Source organism: Protopterus annectens, chromosome 2.part2 (genome assembly GCF_019279795.1).
Source record: "Protopterus annectens isolate FY-2018-M chromosome 2.part2, PAN1.0, whole genome shotgun sequence".
In the NCBI taxonomy this organism is placed as follows: Eukaryota; Metazoa; Chordata; order Ceratodontiformes; family Protopteridae; genus Protopterus; species Protopterus annectens.
Genome location: NC_056730.1, coordinates 455,581,267 through 455,605,191, shown reverse-complemented (window position 1 = coordinate 455,605,191; position 23,925 = coordinate 455,581,267). Strand labels below are relative to the sequence as shown.

The 23,925-nt window shown below is 40.5% G+C and overlaps 1 protein-coding gene across 1 annotated transcript in view; it reads right to left on the bottom strand.

Moving 5' to 3' along the window:
- The window catches only part of NSA2 (NSA2 ribosome biogenesis factor), a 132,677-nt gene that overhangs the window by 89,218 nt on the left and 19,534 nt on the right, over window positions 1-23,925 (bottom strand). The window contains exon 2 of the mRNA XM_044063951.1: window positions 17,504-17,691. Coding sequence (XP_043919886.1) covers window positions 17,504-17,691 — 188 coding nt within the window. The remainder of the gene's footprint in view (window positions 1-17,503; window positions 17,692-23,925) is intronic.

The window sequence follows — 23,925 nt, the reverse complement described above, 5'->3', positions numbered from 1 at the left end:
GCCGCTCTTCAGGAGCGCTAGTAGGATTGACCAGGGAAAGAATCCCTGGAACCCTGGTTACGTGGTCCCCCTCTGCCCTGAAAGGAGAGTCTTCCCTGTGAGTTTCCCCCTCTGCCTCTGGGGGAAAACTCGGCCTGTGTGTCACGGAAAGGACCCTGAGATTTCTTGAACTATATCTTCCCACTCTTTTGGTTTCGGGAGAAAGCACGTTGAGGGGAAGAATAACGGACACCTACGGCAGAAAGGGTCTTACCGTCTTGTTCAAATCTGGCCAGTGTGCTTTTAGCTTTGGGCCCAAACAACGAGGAGGGCTCAGTGGGGGCATTAAGAAAGGAAGACTTAAAAGGTTCCACGAAGTTGCACAAGAGATATCCAGGCGTGTCGTCTCAAGACCACAGCTGAACCCGCCGCTCTAGCTGCTCCTTCTGATGCGTGAGATATCAATCGCATAGAGGAGTTAGATATAGACTCTATGATGGCTAGCTGAGACGCCACTTTTGTCACGGACGTCATCAGACACTGCACCAGCCAAGGTTTCAGAGAGCTCACAGACCAGATACCTTTGAAGCCTGGTAAAAAGTGCCATGTAATTCAGGGACCTGAAGTGCATTTCCCTATTCTGTCCAGGGCCCGGGACTCTCTGTTAGGCAGATGGGCAGTCTGGCTTTCTTCTTCTGCCAGATCCTTTTTTGTTGTGGCCGCCACCACCAAAGCATCTACAGGAAGACCCTTGAACCAATGGGGATCTGAAGCAGGAGGGGACAAGATCTTATCAGGCCTCCAGGGAATAGCTTCAACAGTATCAGGGGCCTTCCAAGTACGCTGCATGATGAACTTGACAAGTTCATCGGCAGGTGGAGTAACCCAGGAGGTAAAGAGCCGGGCACGAAAAGCCTGCAGGAACACATATTCCTCAGGGGTCGGATTAGAGGGCTGCCAGTCACCTCTCTGTTTCAGGATTTCAAGGATATCGCCAAAGGAAGCCTCAGAGGGTGACCGAGGGGATCCTTCCCCCTCATCGAATTCTGTGTCTTCGGTGAGAGACTCCTCTGTGGAATCCATGTGCTTCCTCTTACACAAATTTTTTTGGTGGACCTCCTCAGCAGGAGAAGCTGGGGAAGACAATGGAAAAGGGGATTCCTGAGGGAATATGTCCTGAGGCTCTTGCACCTGGTGTCCACTAGGTGCGACTTGTGAAACCAGTGTACCAGAGGGGGGCGGAGGTATAGACAGTCCAGTATCGCCAGCAGCAGCGAAAGCCTTCTCTATCAGTTGGAAGGCTGGTCCACCTGGAGAGGAATGTATGTCGAGGACAGGGGGAACTCCTCCCCTAAGTAGCTCAGCCTGCCGACTCAGAGTCCCTGGATGGCTGTGGAGCAGCAAGTTATGCGTATCACAGCCGACATCCTGGGTCGTAGCAAAACTTTCCTGCCACGAAGGCAACTGCGGTTCCTTAGTCAGATCCATAAAGGGAACCGCAGAAGGGTAAGACTGTACTATATCCATGGACTTCAAAGGCAATAAAGGAGGAGAATAAGAAGGTGTCTTTGGAGATGGGTGATCACCTCCCAAGGAAGGATAGTTCCTGGGGGGGGTGGAATACCTCTGGCCAAGCATGCCTGGTCCACAAGACGCAACACATTATGTTCAGAAAGACTTCCAGTGGACCTCATCGAGACTGAGGGAGAAACAGGCCTGTCCACAAACAAAGAGGCAGACTCGGTGCCCATCTCATCTGATCGCACCAAGGACAACGGTGCCAAGAAAGCTTGAACTACTGTAGTCTGCACCAAAGGGGTCATCAGTGCCGATGTCATTGTCTGCACCGACACAGGGATTGGTGCCGAAGTGGTTGTTGGTGCCGAAACTGGAACCAACAAAATTGGAGTCAGTAATAAAGGCCTCTGTTCCGAGGAAGATCTCGGAGCAGACGCGGTCAAGGTATGCACCAACTGAACGGTCGGAGCCGATACAGTGGTAAAGGTCTGAACCGAGAAGCCCCTCGGTGCCAATATGTAGAAATCACTAATGGAGCCAAAGGCTTTGGTGCTGAAGGTCTGGGCACCGAAAGCACTGGGGCTGAAAAAGAGCTCCGGAGCTGAAATTTTAGCCTTTTTAGATTTTGGTTGTTGAGAGTCCCCAGCCGGGGACGAAGGCAAGGATTTAGCCTTAGTAGAAACATGCATTTTCTTATGGGCTTTAGGAGGGGTCGAGACCAATGACCCCGAAATAGCCTCTGAAAAGGGAGATTTTATAAGTCCCTTCAGTATCAGCTTATTTTTCCTTTCTAACAAAGTTCTATTAGGAAAGTTTTCACATATAGTACAAGGTGGTTCAACAGATAAATGGGAAGCTCCCAAAACAATAAACACAAAGAGTGTGCGTAAGAAGTAGGCAGTTTGTGTCCACAATCAGAACACCGCTTAAAGCCCGGACTACCCTTTTTATCTGCCATATTAACAAAAAGAAATGTACCAACAATGGTATAAGAGAGTATCCGAAGGTATGAAAAAGAAAAGGATTACCTAAGATGGTAAGGAGAAATTACCTCGCAGTAAAACAGGTAAGTAAAGGACAGAGAAGAAAACCTGAAATTATGAATGTTAGATGAGACAGGACAAGAGACAATAAAATATTAACTTTTCTGACAGAAAAGTTGTAAAGCAATTAAACAATTGACTCTACTTAGCTCAAGAGAAGTAGCTTGACATGACCGGATGGCAATGTGGCAAACGAAATCTGGGTTAACAGGGAGATGGGAATTATGGGTAAAAGTTTAGCTCGAGAGTTTGAAGCTGACGCGGGCTTGGAAAATGGCCAGCTCGGTTCCAACCTCGGAACCGATACCCATACGTAAGGAATGAACAAGGATTAACAATATCAGATATAAGGTTGTGCTTCTTGAGGCAAGCTAGATTGCTTTGATGGCCATCCATGACTGATAAAGTGGTTGAGCTTTTGTAGAACAGGATCCGAGTCTGTATGATCTCGAAGGTCATCAAGGTGTGTGGAAGAAAAATTTCTCACTTCCTTGACTTCAAAAATCAGGCTCTCATTCTCTTGCTGTTCAGTGGTACTTCTGGGTGACCTGGATAAATTATCAGCAAGATAAACAAGTTTGGCTTTCGTGTAGACAAGACTGAAATTGTACTTCGGCAATGTGAACATCATGAGTTGCAATCTGGCTGGAGCTGTATAAATAGGCTTTCCCAAAATAGTGAGTAGAGGTTGGTAAGCCACATCAGCAGAACCACTTTAGCTAAACCTGATTCCCGGACTGCTGTGGTAGAGTCCGCACAAGTTATTTCTGACAATGGTACACAGTTTACTAGTCAACAATTCAAAAGATTCGCCGAAGAGTAGATCTGGATCCACTCTGTTAAAGAAGATCTGGATAGGTCTACTACAAATACAATCACGGAACTTCAAACATGCAAACACAATTGTTAAGAGTTCTTTCTCTATCTGCACATACTGTTGTTCAGTTTGGGTTAGAGTTCTGGACGCATAGGCTATTGGTCGGCCCTCTTGAAAAATGACTGCACCAAGAACAAATTTTGAAGCATCACAGGAAAGAGTAACTGGTTTGTGAACATCATAGTATCCGAGAGTTGGCGGACTTGCAATACTCTGTTTCAGGACATCAAATGCTCTTTGGTGCTGTTCTAACCATGACCAGGATACATCTTTTTGGGTCAGCTCTCTAAGCGGTGCTGCTAGTTGACTTAAGTCTGGAATGAACTTGCCTAGACAGTTAACCATGCCAAGAAAATGTTGAAATGCTTGAACATTGTCTGGAGCTGGCTTGGAAGGGTCTGGTTGTAAGCCTGAACTGGTAAACAAATGACCAACATAAGTAACTTCTCGTAACCTGAATTTGGGCCTCTGGGGATTCAGCTTAAGATTCACTTGATGTACGCTTTCCAGAACTCTCTTGAGGTTTCTGTCATGCTTGGCTTCACCATCACCTCCTACTAGAATATCAACTACTATAACAGCACAAGGACACCCAGAAAAAAAATTTGCTCCACTGCACACTGAAAGACCTCACTGGCAGAATTTATCCCAAATGGCATTCTGAAAAATATGCACCTGCTGAAAGGAGTATTGAACATAGTGAGCAATGAGGATTTCTTGTAAAGCAAAATTTGCCAAAATGAACTTTCTGCATCCAAGACCAAAAAACAGTGGCATTTGGCATCAATGCAGGAACATCTTCGATTGTACGCATTGGATGATGACATCTTTCCAGTGCCTTGTTCAAATCTTGTGGATCAATACATATTTTGATATCATGAGCTTTTCTTATGAGCTACCACCATGAAAGTTGAGAGGGTGGCCTAATGGTTAAGGTGTTTGCTTTACAAACACGAGGTGCAGGGTTTGAGTCTCACAAGGGATAATTGGCTAGGCTTAAAATGGCTCGCAAGGGCAGTTAGCTTAGTACTAACCTATAAACCTACCCTAACTGCTATGATGGCTTAGTGGTTAACTACTGTGACTGTAGTGTACAGGGTCTTGGGTTTGAGCCTTGCAGAGGCTGTTTATTTATTTATTTTTAATTGGATGGGAAATCGGAAATTCACCCTGGGGATCACCTCTGTGGCTCTGCTCGACAGTGGCACAGGAAAATAATTTTCTTGGGTGGCAAAAGCCAGCATACCTTTTTGGCTGGGCTTGTATAGGCCCCAGGGCCGATATGAACCTATGAACATCAACTGGACAAATTACACCATGTTCCACCATTTTATCTAACTCTGCTTTGACTCTGTTCTGCATAGCTACTGGAACTTCCCGGGCTGGTCTGACAACTGGACTGACTTCTGGCTCTAACTTCATGGAATATACAGCTGGAAGCTTGCCTAGTTTGTCTTCAAAAAGCTCCGCACAGGTACAGCAAATATACTGGACAAAATCAGAACGGTGGTCTTTTAAGCTAACACGATGGACTTCCTTATTAAAGCTGTCTGAGACTCAACAATGACTGGACATGCCTCTTGACCACATAAAATAAGTTGTAGCTTCTCCCAGCATAGCAACATGAAAGTACTACTGAGCCTTTGGTTTGAATCTCTTCACCACCACAGGCAACAAGCTTCGCACACTTTGCCAAAACAAGCTTCTTACCAGCACATACTATAGCAAATGTTTCTGCAGACATAACATTGCACTTTGAACCTGTGTCAACTTTGAGCTCTGTGGGTTTTCCATTTATCTGAACAGTACAAAACACTTAATTCTTTGCCCATAAATCTATAGCACTGACTGTTTCATAAAGCACAGATACACCAACATAAAAAGTCGGGCCAAGACTTCCTAAATTGATCGACTTGTTTCTTTGAATGTATCCCTTTTATAAAAGAATGCGTGCCTTTTGATTTACAAAACCTTTTGAAAGGATTCCACTTATTACATCTGTGACATTGCTGACCAAAAGCTAATCATTTTTCTCTTTTAGACTCCTAACTTCCACCACAATTCTGACAGTTGGCTATAAAACTGGGCAAGCACGTGCCCTCACCCTTATGCCTGTTTGCTGACTCACTCTTGTGCTTCACTGACACTGTGTGAACTCTGGAATTTACTGGAAAGGTATGGGGTTTCCCAGTGAGTGTTACAGGGTCTGCAACAGTCACCATGTGCTTGGGACTGTTTCTTTTAACATTGGCTTTACTGCAGTATCTTCCAAAACCGCTCTCATTTGTAAGCATGCTTGTCTGCTTTTCTGTATGGTCATATATTTGACAAATCTCAATGGCCTTATTCAAAGTTAAATCACTGTCACGAAGCAAAATCTTACTCACAGCATCACCTTTAATACTACATACAAGTCTGTCTTTTATCAACTTATCCCTTAAAAATCACCAAATCTGCATGTTTTAGCTTTGTTTCTCAAATCAGTTTTATATGCTGCAAAAGTTTCACCAGGCTTTTGATCTCGTGTAAAATAAGTGCCTTTCCACTGTAATATCCGTTGGGGGGGGGGGGGGGGTTTACACATTTCTCTAAATTTACATTTCAAACACTCGGGGTCCTCCCTTGACTCAGCTTGTACAACTATACAACAGTTTTCCCTCTCTCCTGCAAAGACAGTAGGTGCATACACAAATGAAAGCTCCCTTTCTATGGCTTCTGAACCAGCTGAATTAAGCAGAATAAATGCCTTTGTATGGTCATCTTTATCAGAAAATGCAGCCTGTATGAAAATATACTCTTGTTCGAACACACTCCAGTTTTCTGCAATATTATTGTCAAACACAAGTGGTGCGGGTCTGCAAAAACCTTGTCATGCCCACAGATTATAGTAAAACACAATGCAAAATGGCCCCTTGTAATTATGTACAAACAAGCACACAAAGCACTTGTAATAACATTCAAATGCACAATAAATTCTTCGAAATACTGTACTTTGCGAAATATGCTGTGAAATGGCTGTATTTTGCAAAATAAACGTACTATAAATCTGCACAAACATGCGAACACTTCACACACTTCAGGCAACTTGGATAGCTTTGATTAATACAAAAAAGTAGTGTCGCGCAAAAATGGCGATTAAATTCAGACTTTATTTCAAACATTTTCCATAGTTATTCCAAAATTTATATAAATACATCACAGTTTCTGATATTTCTGTTATGCAGAAATTTGTTTAGAGCATTCTGAATGCCTTGTTTCATACTTTGCAAATAAGAAATATAGTTTGAGCAAATTGTAATAGCTGAAATTCATTTCTGACCTGTTTTGCGAGTTATACATGCAGTAGGGATGATCTACTCCTAGAAATTCCTCCAGTTTTAACAGAGTGCCTTCTCAGTTTCTGGATCCCATGTGGACACCATGTCACTAGACCCTCTCTAGTATAGATGACTAACAGGTGGGGTAGTTTGTTTATATGCTTTATTACACAAAACCATCAGAATGGATAGCAACATTACAAAACAAACTGATAACAGACAGACTACTCAGACATACAAACTACTCAGACACACATGCTTATATCTCAACAGCTTACTACAAAATGGCAGTCAGGCTTGCACACACTCAGTACACACTCCGTATTTATACACTTGTGTACATATACCTTTAAGAAGCTTTTTAGGGGCTTGCACATTGATCTACAGTCTCCCTTTTTCCCTATGAATGTGCTTCTCTCTTTTTCTACTTTCTGGGGGGGGGGGGGCATCCATGCCACCCTGCTACAAAGTCTGTCTACAGACAAGACAAATATTTTAACAGGGCCTGAAACAAATTCTTGGCCTAGCGTGCCTGCAGGGCTTCCTGTTTTCTCTTTAAAAGGTCTTCAGACAAAATCCTTACACCTCAGTTTGTGGAAGTCACTTTCTTTGGTACCGGTTTATAAGAAACCATAAATTTAGGGAATTAAAAAGGTCCCTAGTGAAGTCAGTCTTCAGTTGTAGAGGCTGGACCAATGCCAGAATGGGAACCTCTCATTTGTACTGAACTAGTACTTTTCAAGAATGACCTGATGTTGGTGGAAGTTGACACCAACTGTATATCAGACATGCAAAAACAATTCGATTTAGGACAAAGTCAGCCTGGTTGTAGGGGAAGAGTGCTCAGTTTGGAAAGTCAGGCTGGACTGTTGGACTCTGCCAGTGGCAGAGATTCTTACAAATTAGGACTGCAAAACTGTCCCAACTACTACATCGGGAAAGTGACTTACTGAATCTGTGAGGCTGGTAGAAACATTTTAAACATGAGCAGAAATTAACATTCCACTTTTGGACAAGTTTACAGGGGTATAAGACCTTTGTTGATACAAGACATAACTGGAGTGGAGCTGGCACTCCCGATATAAATTACACCGGATAGGGGAGAATGGGAAAAAATGGAGGTAAACTTTACTGCCACCTACACCAAAAGGTGTTAAGCTGGACAGTACAAACTTTATGTAATCTGATCCCCAGGTGAGCTTCTTAACATTCATTTCCCCTGTATAGGGGAATGAAGGACATCTCTAGACAGAACGTTCCGATTTCCATTCCTCTTTCACCATCTAGGATATATGGAGCACATAAACATATTGATGTTGCTTTCACTGGAAAGCCAGGGAAAGCTGGGAAAACAATTTGCAGCCTAGAGAATAGTACTCTCAGGATGGCCACGACCATCATTCCCAGCATCTCAAGGAAAGTCCAAGATAAAACAAATTGCTGGTCAATCTGTAATAACTGATGGGGTTGGATATCTTCTTTCAACTTAGGGGTGGGGAGAGATCACAGCAGAGGGGGAGACCCAAGAAAGTCACTGAGATGGGAGAACCTGATATCATACAGACCACAATTATTTAAGACCTATAACATATCACTCATGAACAGCCCGATACCTCAGATCTGATCTAGTGCCGTCTCTGGGGGAGTGTTGAGGGATGCAGAGGCAGTCAAATGTTCTGGACTATCTACAGACAAGAATGAAACAGTACTAGGTGGCACACAGAAGGTGAACTGCACTGAAAGGTATTTTACAGATTCGTCACAAAGGAATGGCTAGCTCCCTGCCAGGCAGAGGATGATTTTTCAGGGCTACTGATTTGGTCCAATAACTATATTTCAGAAAGCTCTATGTACATTGCACAGTAATCCAGAGATATGGAGCAAGTCTGCTTTTACTACAAAAGCACCTGGCATTAATGTGAGCAAATTTTTAGTTAGTTAGAAGCACGTGTCAGACAGAGGTGCCAGCAGTACATTAATAGGGGGTCCATTGTGCAAGGATCTGGATTAGGGTACACATCTTTGGAAAAATTATGTAAAAGGTACACAGTGGAATCCATAATGACAATAGTTTAAAATACACTTCAGCTTGGACATATGACAAAATGTGGTAAAGAAATAAAAAAAAACAAGGAAATCAGTCAAAGGGTGAGGCTAAATATCCATATCAACAAAACAACAGCATATCACACAAGAGAAGGTTTTCTGAAGGGATTTCACTCAAAGCACTGACATTTGCTGAACGTAAGGCTTTTCTTACAGGACAGGGCAATTGCCCTCTGCACCACAATAAATGAGAAAACCTTTACATCCCCTGAATTTAAACATACCTACTCTGAAACTGTACTACAGTGGAGAAAAGAAAAAAACTCCATTATCACTGAAAGTGTTTTTGGCAAAATTACTTTGCAGGATCTGCACTCTCATAATCTGCTGTCAATCAATTTTACAGGATACTGAGGCTAGTCAAGTCTGAATGTCTGAAAAGCATATAGAGAGAATGACGCTAGGTAAACCAACCCACAAGGAAGACGCAAAGGTGAATAAGAGAATAAAATTAAAGTGAGGGAAAAGTTACTGATGCACAACACTAAAGGTGCATAGAAATAACATGAGTGTTTTAAATAGAGCAAGTGAAAGAGGATCATGTAAATGGCACAGTAAAAAGTGCAAGCACATAAAACTTAGCTGTACATAATTTGAGTGAGAGAAAGATCACAGGAGACAGTGACAGGAAAAAGAACTGTGGTGCTAACGTCTAAGAAGTTAACTGTTAAGCACAGACGCAGACCTAAAGAGGAGAGGTAAAAAAACCACTAATGAACAGAAACGGAGGAAATGAAATTGGCAGGTGGAAGACAAATTGTTTCCATAATCCCCTGGACCTTTTAAACTCCATTTTGCACTAAGTGAAAGGAGTGCAGGGAGATAGAGGGAGAGAAGAGAAGGGAAGGGAACTGCACTGTTAGTATGCTGAAATCATCATTTATTTAAGGAAAGACTCATGCAAATAAACTGGAAAAAAAAAAAAAACAGATCAACGGGGAACATATTCATGCTTTTCATGGCTGCACTGCAAAAATAGCTGACTGATTAATATGCTCTATACATAAAATCAGCAACTTTTCAATTTTTAAATCCATGTCAACACACACACACATACACACATATTATATATATATATATATATATATATATATATATATATATATATATATACACATATACATATACATATATATACACATATACATATACATATATATACACATATACATATACATACACATATATATATATATATATATATATATATATATATATATATATAATGTATGTATGTATGTGTGGGTGTTTTTTTTTTTTTTTTTTGCTCACCAGTCTGGAGTTGAGTAATGCTGCAAGTTGTTTTTAACTGCTAATGCTAGAAACATCCAACATGGTTAGAAATTCTTCTGGAAAATAATGTTATCTCAATAATACTTCAGCTGAATAAAATGATGCTCAAATTACAAAACTGAGGTGTTTGGCTGCATAACTGCATTCTCTACAGGTATGTTATAAACCGTAGTAAAATACACATAAAAAACTAAACTTTCACTTATGTGTTGCAGAACAGAAAGATATTAGTAGTAATATACAGTCTACACCTTTCCAAGTATGATTTGCATTCTATAATCCATACGAATACATATACAGCACTTCAGAACATGTGACTGAACAAAGCCGCATACTAAAAATCAGGACAAAAGTAGTTCTGGTTTTGCCAACATTAGAGAGACAAACTTTCTTCAGGCAGACAGCAAATGATGCATTGTCGGAGATGCTAGGTGGGCAGACTGGTTTGACAAGGGAGATGATTTTTCTGAGCTGTGACACACAGAATCAGGATTACCCAGGCATGGTAAGACCTTGCTGTGTCTAATAACGGTGACTGCCAAAAAAGCAATTACTAGAAAATGGAAAAAAAAATCTAAACCAACTATACTAGAAGTAGTGAATATAGTAACAGACAAAGCATCTGACTTGAAAAGGGTATGAGCAAACTACATAGGAAAAAATGGGAATTGTGGTAACAATACATACAAGGGAGGAATGAGTTTTAAAAGGCGACAGGACTTAAATGAGCCATGCAATGTTTGACTGAGAATTGGGTAGATTAAAAGTGATATATAATGTTTGCAACTGGGAGTGTGTTAGTATGGTGTATGATGTAAAATGCATGCAACTAGGATTGTGTCTGTGTGGTTTGTTTTCATTTATATAAATATATGACAGCCTGTGTAACAAGTGATGGTTTAATATAGAAGCTTCTTGAAAGGCAGGAACTGAATAATTTATGAAACGTTGCTTAGTTTATATGACATATAGCAATATATGTGAAGTATAACGCTTGTTATATTAATTGTAGTGCATTACTTTTAATGAATGTAAATTTGCCTATGTCACAAGTTATAATTCAATCAAGGTGTTTGAAAAAAATATTAGACAAATATATGAGTAATTCTAAATCTAGCTATGTGGTAAGAAGTTCTCCTGTGGGACCTGATAAGACTGATGCCCTGGGTTTCTTTCCCAGGCTGCAGATTCAACCCTTTTCCAAACTACAAAAAGCGATGCCCCCAGTCCCTTTCCAATTCTGAATCAAGTGACAGAATTCTACATAAGCAGGTTATACAGCAGCAGGCAGAGTGACGGAAAATGATGGTTCTTGCAGATGGACCTACATTTACAAATCCAGTATTATGCAAGTTCCCTTAACTTTCATGTTAAATATCAAACAGGTTAGTTTGTGGGAATTGATGGGATAAAATCTCGAGCTTACTCATGGATAGCTACACCTTACCAGAATGTATTCTTGATTACTGCAGGTAAAGAAGATAGTCAGACACCCTTCATAAGGGATTCCAGCAACAACCTGCTTACCAGCCCACAGGACATCGAAGGCAGATGGAAGGAGTATTTCCAGCAGCTTCTGAATGAAGAAAACCCCACAGAAGCTGTACTGCCCCAGAAACAGCCTACAACGAGAGTAGAAGAGGAGCCCAGCTTAGAAGTAGTAAGAGCAGCACTAAGGAAAATGAAGTCAGGGAAAGCAACAGGCTCACATGAGGTCAGAGCAGATATGATAAAGATGCTGGGTGAGCTAGGGGAGAAATGGCTCCTGAGGGCACTAATTGCAGTGCGGAGAGAAAGGCGTATTCCAGATGACTGGAGAATACGCATACTCGTGCCAGTGTACAAGAACAAAGGGGACATCCACAACTGTGGGCAGTACAGAGGCATCAAACTCCTACCACATTGCATGAAAGTTCTGGAGAGGGTGATAGATAAACGGATACGCAGAATAGTAGAATGTAAGATGGGAGATGAACAGTTCGGATTCAGATCAGGATGCAGCACAATTGACCCGATGTTTGCTTTGAGACAGACACTTGAGAAGAAACTAGAGAAGAGGAGAGAGTCAAACTGGGCTTTCCTAGACTTGGAGAAAGCATATGGCAAGGTCCCAAGAAAGCTGATCTGGGCAGTACTACGGTGGTTTGAAGTCCCAGAAACATTGGTAGAATTAGTACAGGCTATGTACAATGACCCAGTGACTCAAGTACGAACAGTGTTTGGCCTCACTGAGGGGTTCCCAGTGGGAGTGGGTGTACACCAGGGTTCAGCTCTGAGCCCACTGCTGTTCATACTAGTAATGGACTACATCAGCGAACAGGTTGGAGGGGACAGATCAACAAAGCTGCTGTATGCAGACGATGTGGCAGTACAGGCAGACTCTGAGCTAGAACTTCAGCAAAGGATAGGAGAATGGAATGCAAATCTGAAGGCACATGGGATGAAACTAAGCACAGATAAGACAGTGATAATGGCAGCAGATTGGGGAAATCAGAAGAAGCTGAGAATAGACAGATGGGAAGATAGTGGAACAGGTAAACAGCTTCAAGTATCTGGGAGGGGTGGTTGAGGAGAAGGGTAGTCTGAATGAAGAGGTCAAAGCTAGAATCAGAGGGGCTGCAGCCAACTGGCATAGAGAATCAGGTGTAGTCTATGACAGAAGAATGTCAAAGAAGCTGAAAGGTAAGGTGTACAAGACAGTGGTGCGATTAGTACTACTGTATGGTACAGAAACCTGGACAGTAAAGGCAGAATAGTTGAAGAAGCTAGAGGTGATGGAAATGAAGTGCCTGAGAAAGGTGGTAGGATGCACACTGCAGAACAGGCGAAGAAATGAGGACATAAGAGCAGAAGCCAAAGTAGCTCCAATTGCAGAAAAGATCAAAGAAAACAGATTACGATGGTATGGGCACATGTGTAGAAAAGCAGAAGACAATCTGGTGAGGGAGATTTGGGACAGACAGGAAGAAGATAAGAGGAAGCGAGGGCATCCAGCAAAGAGGTGGATGGATTGTGTGAAAGAAGATCTGCGACAGTCAGGCATGAGTGTGGCACTGAATCGAGAGAGTTGGCAACAGTTAATATGATACCCTGACCCCACGTAAATGGGAATAAATGGGAAAAAGGGGATGATTATGATGATTCTTGATTACTGCATACCTGATCAAAGGTGTGCACTTAGAAATGATGTCCAGCTTACAGTATTTTGCAAAATGTGTTCTTTGAAACCAAACAACTGCAGCAACAAATGTCTGAATTAGCATTTATAAAAAAAATTATAACGGTAGAGACAGCTCTGGCACATGGGCTTTTGGTGAAGAATGTCAGGTCCAAATTAGTACAGAATAAAAACTACAGCTACCATTTTTGCATACCTGAACATGTTTTAGCAAAATTATTAAGTGAAATTAAATTTAGGAGCAGGGGAAGGAAAAAAATTCAGGGTGACTAGGTTAAATAGTTAAAAGCTACCACACCCAGGTGAATGCAAAACACAGAAAACGCTATGTAAAAAAATGGATGCGAGTGACAGGCAAGGCAGCAATGCAGCACAGTTGGCCATGCAAAGAAGAATACGCCAAAACAGGGCAAATGTGTGCACACCTTGCAAGAACTGGAAAGCAGGTTTTTTTTTCCTTTTTTGGTTGGAATTAATACATAGACGATATTTGACAATTAAATATTAATACATCTAAATAGATCACAGAGCGGTCAGATAAGAACAGATTTAAAAAAAAAGTACATAGATGCTACAGTGATACAAGAAAGTAGAAGTCTGCGGGTCTATATTAAAATCACGAAAGCTTACAACTGTCAATACCACTACATTGACACATAAATGAAGTACAACAAGAGTGAAATACATAATCAGCGAAAATTAGAACGCCGAACGTATTTCGTCAAACAGCAGCGTCATACAGGTAAGGAAAACCTAACTAAACAAACTTAAATAAACACACTTTTGCAGGGGGGGGCAAGCCCCCCTGCACCCCCCCATGTGGGGGGATGCGCCCCCCCACACACCCCCTACTTTAATATACCAACTCCGAGATTGCACTACAGTGGGGAAAAGGATACATTTCCTCATCCCCACGATCACCCTGCTGGCCAAGGAAATACGTTCGGCATTCTAATTTTCGCCAATTACATATTTCACTCTTGTTGTACTTCGATGTTTGTTTATCGATGTAGTGGTATTTGCGGTTGTAAGCTTTCGTGATTTTAAGATAGACCCAAGTCTGCTGGCAAGGAAGAATTAATTCACTGCATCTGGACACATTGGACACCAAGCAGGCAAGTGGGAAATCACAAGACTGAGGAAATACTACAGACATGCACGCACATGTGTATATACACAATATGCACACACCTACATATATATATATATATATATATATGTATACATACGCACGCACACACTGCAGCACGTAGACTAGGGCTACAGAAGTGGTTATACATTTCAGTAATATGTAGGCAAACATGGGAAGTATGCGGTGACTTCTTAAAACCAATGACATTATGTAAATACACAAAGGCAAGACTATTACGCAATGGTAGATCAAGAATTGATAATATGGTGAAAAGAATTATCCAATGCGAGATGCATAATTTTTAGGAATAAGCAAATGTACAAGCAGAAACTGTTGCTAATGTAAATACCAGCTAAAAGTAAAACAATTTTCTCAGGCTATTATGACTTTATGGCATTAATAATCCATAAAATGAGCTTTGCAACTATGAATTAAAACCACTTGTATGTCAAAAAGGAGTGACACAGAAAACTTAAGAGGTAAGAAATTCACAGATTTATAGACCATGAACAATAAAAAAAATTTGGGCGGCTGCGGTGGTGCAGCGGTTAGCGTTGCCATCTCACAGCAAGAGGTTCTCCGGTTCGATCCTCTGCTGGGGTGCCTTCTGGGTGGAGTCTGCATGTCTTCCCTGTGGTCGCGTAGGTTTCCTCCCACATTCCAATGACCTCCTGTAGTTGGCTTGGACACACTAAATTGGTGTGTGTGTGTGTGTGTCTGTCTGTCACCTGTGGAAGGCTGGGCGCCGGACTGGCAACTCAACACTGTAAAACTCCACTGCCAATCATCAGTGGACAGGTGATCCGCTGTGGCGACCCCTAACCGGAAAAAGCTGAAAGAGGAAGAAGAAAAAAATATATTGTGCAAAAAAGAAGATTATGTCCAACTTGCAGGAAGCTGCTCAGGTGTAAAGTACAAGCTGTATTAGGGGAGCTGTGGTACAAAATTGTTGTCATTTGTACAACTTCGCTGTCAAAAAGGGGTGAAATGGGAAAGACAACTTCCAAAAGGTTAAGAAATGGGATAGAAGAGAAAAATGTATATGTGAATCTGTACATGTATGTGACCACACAAGCAAAAAGGTTTATCTCAAATTCTTGTCAATACTGTCACGCATACGTATATATCTAACACATGTAGAACAGAAATATAAAATACATACACACACACACAGGTACCATACTATATATATTAATTACATATATGTATATAGTATGTACATACACACACACACAGTTACATATACTTTTAACTTACATTCACTCATGCATATATGTGCCAATACATCAAAAACATATGTACGTATATTATAAAGTGTGCCTGAAAAAAGAAGAAACATCTAGCTAGCTAATAGGATTCGACAAAATATGTTCACATTAAAACAAGTCCCTTCCCAATAAATAACTGCAAATCAGATTATATCACATTTCATGTCACAAAAACTTAAATACATATGCCTTTAGCTTGGAGATGTGCGTTCTTTAACACTGTCATTTTTTCCACTTGCCTACTTAATGGGCAATCAATATTCTGTAAAATGCAGTCACACTGATTATAAAGAAATTACCACCACATAACCATTGATGTGCAAGTCCTTTGGCAAGTACCTTTATAGGACCCTTGAGATTTAGACATATAGCAGAGTTAAGAGAGGACGAAGAAATGATTTTGAAATTTTGATTAGACCGTTTCCTTGCAAAATTGTATGTATGTATGTGTGTGTGTGTGTGTGTGTGTGTGTGTGTGTGTGTGTGTGTGTGTGTGTGTGTATATATAACTAACTACCTTGATTATAGCAAGCTCAGATGATCATAAGCCTAGTACTTATTATACAGCAGGAACTTCTTATTGTAACATTTGTTAATGTCTGTTATGTACTTCACAGATAAAGATTCTAGTTGTCTACTGATGTACTATGTTCTTCATCTGTAAGTATGTTGTAAGTAATTGCTATGTTAAATTGTTAATCGCTATGTAATCCAATGTAACTACTGTCTGTTTATTTTAACTGTGGAGCTTTTCTCCCAGGGCCTCAGCTGAAAATGGACCTACGTCCAGTTGGACAATCCTGGTCAACAAATGTAAATAAATATTATATATATATATATATATATATATATATATATATATATATATATATATAAACATATACACATATATATATATATATATATTTATATACACACACACAGATATATATGTGTGTGTTGATATATATATATATCATTCTAAACATATATGTATATATATATATTTATTTATTTATTTTATTTACACATTTTACACATATATGGATATATATATATATATATATATATATATATATATATATATATCTCTATCTCAACACATACACACACAAAACTATAAATAAATAAAATCTTCTGCCCACTTCACATTCCATGGAAAAGGTTATTCAGTCTACAATATAACTGCATTTAATTTTACCAATCTGTATTAACAGCAGGAAAAGCAGACAATCAAGATGAAGCACCAGCATACTGGTACACCCATATCCATACAAATAAAGGTTCATAAAACGATGCACATTTCGAAGGAATGGCCACTGCAACTCTTTTGCAATCACTATTTCGCCCTCTTCAGTCTACTGCACAAGGTTACATTTTGCGATGCTGCTCGTTATCCAAGGTCATGCCCTACTCTTCATTTAGTACAATAAAACACTCCCTGAAATGTGTCACTCACAGCAATCACAAAGGTGTGCACAAATGTGCATGCATTTGCCCAGCAATGGGAACATGCTGCACAATACTAGAAGGAACATACATGGAAAATAAGAATTTCTTAAATTTCTATGTATGCATATGGCCACAAAACATACTGTAAGCTGCTCTTTAAGCACTGCTGTAGCACTATTTGCTAATCTTGACATATCCTAGCTGCTGGAATCCTCGTCACAGACTTTGTGAAACACTGCAAATGTTTGTGAAAACGATACTTGCCACTAAGACCATCTCTTGATGACCTTGTCCTATTGAACACCAATGAGAACATCAAAGACAGTCTTACTGGAATACAACAATAAGATTATCTACTTACGTTTTCTTCATCTGTATCTTCTCTGCATGGCGCTGCTTGTGGTATAATTTAGCCTTCAGACCAATCAGCGTCTTGGCCTTCCTGGAGCGATCATGAGCCTCACGCCCTTCCTTCTTTCTTTTTTTCTCATGATAGTCCAAGCGATAACCATATCGCTTACGATGTAACTCAATATAATCGTTCTGGGGCTACAAACAAAACAAGAGATAGTTAAATGTCTGAGTAAAATGCAGTCTTTAACTAAAAAAGCACAAATCAAAGTACACCGGCACTTATAAAAAAAAATAAATAAATAAAAATCACTGTACAATACTCTTACTTACATCTACCACCCATTTGCTAATAATACGCTATGTGACAGGAAAATTGGGAAGAATATGGCTCAGAAAATGATCAGTACAAGATGCAGCACTGAAGAATATGGCAACAACCAGGGGTTTTCCTTAAAAAAACCCCATACAATTGTTTTAATAATTCCTCAACACAAGAAAGACGTATACAAGAATTCTGCTTGTATGCCGAAGGCAAACAACAGTGTAAAAGCAGGGTCTTCAACTGATCTACAAGTCTATGATGGTTAACATTTCATCTAAAACACAAAAAGGTTTTGCTGCATGTGCTTTGTGTTCTTCAGAAATCAGTTCAGTTTAGCTCCTCCTTACCCTCTCCCCCTCTGTTTATGAATCTGTAGCCCTCCATCAATATTCAACCTGTTTTTCCATTTTGCACATGGAGTCGGGGTGTCACTTCAGCAGTGACAATCATCTCGAGCCAAGGTTTACACCTCCAGGTGGCTAGCCCTGCCGAGGTACTTCATTCGTACCATACACTAGCACACACAACCAATTTAGTGTGTCAAATCCACCTACTACATGTCTTTGGAATGTGGGAGGAAACTGTCACAGGGAGGACATGTAGACTCTGCACAGAAGGCACCCCAGCCAATGACTGAACTGGACTTGCTGAGGTACTGCATTCGTAAAACACATACAGACACACACACACACACACAGCCAATTTAGAGTGTCCAATCCACCTACTGCACGTTTTTGGAATGTGGGAGGAAACTGTAGGATCCAGAGGAAACCCACATGACTGCAAGGAGGACATGTAGACTCCACACATAAGGCACCCCAGCCGATGACTGAACTGGAGAGCCTCTTGCTGTGAGGTGACAACTCTAACCGCTGCACTACTGCAGCCACCCCACCATGTTTATCGATCTGTATATACCTACTTTAAGAGCCCCAACTTCACAAACCTCATGTTCTGCCCACTTACTATAGTTCACAGATGTGATTCAAATAAACTTTTAGTTTTGACACTACAAAATTTTTAAAAACATCCAAAAATACTAAATCTCCACTCATGACTGTCGCCAGAAACTAGATATTGCAAAAATGAAAGAATCAACTTTCAAAATAAAATTGGTTGACAGAAGTGCCAGAACTTTCAGAAGAATGCTGGCAAAGTGATGACAGACAGGAACTATTTATCACATATAATTTTCAAATTACACAAAGGCATTACTTTGATCCAAGTGTGAAAGATAAACCATTAGACTGCAGGCTAATGTGAATGATATCAAATAAATCTTCTGGGACCTGGCATACTAATTTTTCACTCTGTTACATTTTAAGCAACATGACTTTAAAATGGTAGCTGTTCACACTATTAATTGTAGAACATTTTCAAAACAAGTAGGCATGTTTAGTATAGCAAAAAGCTCAACAGTTTTGGAAATTCTGGGGTAGGGTCAGTCATCTTGGTAGCCATTAGGGTGATATGCTCAGTCTCTGGCCCAACTTGAACCCTGGTGGTGATGTGTTTGTGTATTGACAAGAGACTTGCCCCTCTGTCTGGGCATGTGTGCTCCCCCATATCTTCTGTTAAGGGCCAAATTTACCAGCTTGAGAAGTCATTTTCTTATCAGCTCTCTGCATCATGACGAGCCTCTGCTCTCCAGCCCAGGTTCTGTCATTAAAACAGCAGTGAGAATCAAGTGGAAACTACTTCCACCCCTCCAGGATGGGAGCATCTATCCTCCCTGCCTGTAATGTTAGAACTCCCAACAGCCCAGACTGTAGTCAATCATGATGCCTCTGTATGTGCTGCTTTTAATTAAATTGCTACAGTTCCCCTTTTAACAGATCTGTTACAAATGTGTTTACTATAAAACACTCTTCTTTTAGTAGTTCAAAAGTTTTTCATACAAATTACAGAATTCTGTTAACTTTTTCTTGCTACATACCTCAGTTTATGCCATCTCCAATCTAACCACCCTTGGCAAACATTTCTTGGAAAAAAAATCATACGTAAACATATTACCTATCACCTACAAAAAATCCACCTGCTCTCCATCAAACAGGATAGATTCTGGGCTGGTAGGAGCACATGAACTGCTCTATGGACCCTGAACTGACAACATCTTAACTAATATGGATAAAGGAAATCTTATTGGATTCTCTGTTCACTGACTTAACCAGTGCCTTTGACATGGTCAACCACTCAATTCTACTTCTCCATCTGCAAGTCACTGGAGTCAGTCCTGATGCCATGCATGGCTCAAAGACTTTCTATCCAATCACTCATAGGCTAGGACCTAATATTTCTAGCAATTCCCTCATTCACTCTGGAGTCTCATAGGACTCCACTCTTTAGTCTCAATTTTCAGCAACAAACCTTGGTTCATATGTGTATACCAGTCTAATGAACAGTGGGGCCTTACTAAGCCTACACAAGTATGTGCCTTAGAGGTTATTTTAAGGCATTTGTGTAAGCGATGCAAAGTTTACAGGCTAACTCTGTCCATTACAGACTTTGCTGCACTTATCACTACTTTATGCAGAATATGATCATCTGCAAGTCTGATCCTTCGCATCACAGGACTAAAACTCAACTTCAGAAGGACTTTCTGCTACAGCACTGGCTAAACTCCAATAAACTACTACTCGGTGCAAAAAAGCACATGTTATTTGGCAACCAAAAAAAGGTTATCCAAATACTTTCAATTCTTTAATATCCACAATTGTGATATTCCATTGAAACCAGGACATCCTTTAGATATTTGGGGATCTGGCTAGCCCAATCACTAAAACTTCCATGAGCACATAGAAAAGATGAGAGTCAAGATAAACAGTCCACTCTTCTGCACCAACATAATGTCTCAGCTCCTCTCATATCCAGCAAGGGCTGCTACAGGAAAGGGCACTCTTCTCATTCAACTTGAGCTTGAGCTCCCCTTGTTTGCACTGGTCTCTGTCAGAAATATTTCCACCCTTCAAACCCTCTCCAATAAAATATGTTGATTCATAGCTAACTCACCATAGAATGAACACTACTGCCTTCTTATTCAAAGGCTAAATGGCTTCCAGTACAGGCCAGATCAAATTTTCTTCTTGGTTCCTTGGTCTTCAGAACACTCAAACCAGACATCCTCTCCCCTCTTTTTTCCAAACTTTTTACTGCTACTTAAATAGCAACCTAAGGAGCCAAGCCATATCTGGTCCTTCCAAATAAACTGCACTCCATTAGCCATTGGTTCTCTGTACTAGCCCCAAAACTAAGGTAGTCACTTCCTCCTAATTTAACTGATCCCACAAAGTACTCAGTGTTCCAGCCACAATTCAAACAAAACATACTAAGACAGTTTGAATGCAACTATTCATTTAATGGATGTCACAAACAGTTATCTCCAACTGTATAGCACATTTACCTCCCATACACCAGATCCAAGTCATTAACTCACTCATACTAAACTATGATTCAGCTTACCATACCATTACTGCTCTAAACCCACTGCACACAATATAAGCCCCTCTTTCATCTTGTAGGTTTTCTCTCCCCATTAATCATACTACTCTTGCTACTGCTATCCACATATCCAGCATTTCTACGTCCTCTACTTTAACTCTATTCTCCTTTTTCTGTTTCAAATGTGTGACTATACATATATATATATATATATATATATATATATATATATATATATATATATATATTTTTTTTTTTCAGATCTTCTATGTTTTTATAGATTAATAAGTACTAGGCGAGATGCCCTTGCTGGACATTTTAAGGCTAGCCAGTTTCCCTTTTTATGCTTGAAATAATCCATCCCATTTGGTTATAGACTGACATTACTCATCCCATGGTCAATAACTGTATATTATCCCTAAAGATAACAAATGGGATCATAACATAGATAATTTGAGGAGACCCATGCATGGGATAAAGCATTTAGGAGGTGCCTCTGTGGGATACATTTTCTGTTTTCCAATCTATAGATCTAAGTTGTGCTTCAATATGAACAGGGATGAAATTTGTTTTATGCGGATGGGGAGTCTGTTTCAAAATAGCGGTATCCTAGGTGAGATATACCGGTCTCTCCCAACCATTATGTTGATATTGCAGGAGAGAGAGAGCATTTCTGATGCCATCTGACTTGGTGATATGCAGTAAATCCATCAGTAATGGGTCACTGGATAACTTGTATGCACACACAGGTCACCTCTTAGCAGTCTGTAGGACACTGAGTATAGTTATAAGGCTTTGAGTTGGTCCATGTAAGGCATGCTGTTTAGCCATTGTATCCTTTTAGTAAGGCATCTTGATTGGCATTCCAGTTGCATGCGTCTCGACAGATACATGCCAAAGAGGGCATTATATTAGATGATTAGCCTAATGAGGGCTGAGTAAAGGGGGACAATGACACCCCTAGATCTAGAGATAATCCCTTTGCTTATAAGCTGTGTGACACAGAAGGACTCTCTTACGACGGACACATGTTGGTCGAAAGTTTAGGTCACTGCCCATTAAACTTTCCAAATCTTGAACAACTGAGTCAACTGTTAGGGGTGCATTGTCAATGCAGTAGTTCCAAGGGGTAAATGACTTCCCAAAGGATACAATAATGCACATTCTGTCATTTAATTTCAGTCCACGATTTCAGCATCAGTTATTTACTTGGGACAAACCTTTTTGCAGGATGGCCAAGTCATTTGGAGATTGAATGACTGCTTCTAGTTTGCAGACATCTGCAAACTTAGTCAGCCAGAGCCCTTTGCTATTGGCTTTCATTTCACAAAAGTAGATGCCAAGCAGGAGAGGTTGCAGCACAGAACTATGGGGGGACTCCACTTGAGATGAGTCTCTTTGTGGAGATGATATCAAATCAAAATAGGGGAAGTTATGCGCCCTATCTGCGTGACGACTGGAAATCCTGCTGGTGACAGGGGGTTATTCCCAGTTTATTTAGCTTTTCATGCGACTAAGGAATTGTGCCAAAAGCTTTGGCCTGGTTGAGGTATGTTGTGTGTCCTGCTTTGCTTCATCCATTGCTTTGGTGACCTTTTTTAAGAAAAAAAAAACACCATGTATAACAATTTCCTAGGCATACACTTACTTATCCATATACTTCCTGCTTTATACTACTATTGCATTTAAATAATGTAGACTTATGTGTTTACTTATGTACGCAAGTATTTCTTAACCGGGGTAGAGCACTGAACCAAGTGGACTACTTTCAGACTTGGGTTCAAAAATAAACAAACAATATCCTTGGTATTCTAAACAGTTCTACAAAATGTGGATGCACCAATACTGTTGCAATCAGTTCCAAAATTGCAAATGATTTGCTGTACAGCCCAGGTCATACTTGAAAACGGTCTGCAAACTAGTGTTCTGGTTAATAAATGGTAAATAAACTTTCAGCTATCAATGTCCCCATTTAAGGATGCTGCCAGCATAGACCTCAATTTCCAGCTTTGTGGTGCAGACAGATAAATCCTTAACAGACTCAAATAAACTGGGATTGCTTAGATAACCTGTAATAAGGCAGTAGGTGGGGAAGACTGGTAGAACTGCAGTAACTGGCCAGTGCACATTTAACCATCCTGCCAGCAGAAATGGCAGCTCTTTTTATTCCAACTAGTGGAGGTTGGGTGCCCTAGTAAGTGCAGTGAAAATGGCTATGAAAACACACACATCACAGGGGATGCACGGAATTACAGATGCTGATGGGACCTGCATGAGACTTGCACTGTGGGCTTTCACTCATTCAGGCTGTTGTGGTGGGTATGCTAAGAACAGAGAAGGAAATTAGGAGAGCCAATATGTTTTTTTCCTCTCACATTCACTCTGGGTGTAGTTTTCAAAACCACTCTTGGTCTGCTCCTACACCTACAACTTAAAGGTAAGGATTTTGCCAAAAATCTGGGCTCCATGTAAAGAAATAAAGATTACAGAAATAACAGCATGATGCGATCAAGATTATCTGACTTACGCAATGCAAAAGAGACAGTTTTTCATAATGTAGTGAAACTGTGCAGGAGGGGGAATTTAAAATTCAGACTGTTTTTAATCTAGCCTGCTTCACACTGAAGCTCCCTGGGGAAGCAGTCATAATTTATCTTCCTGACAATGCA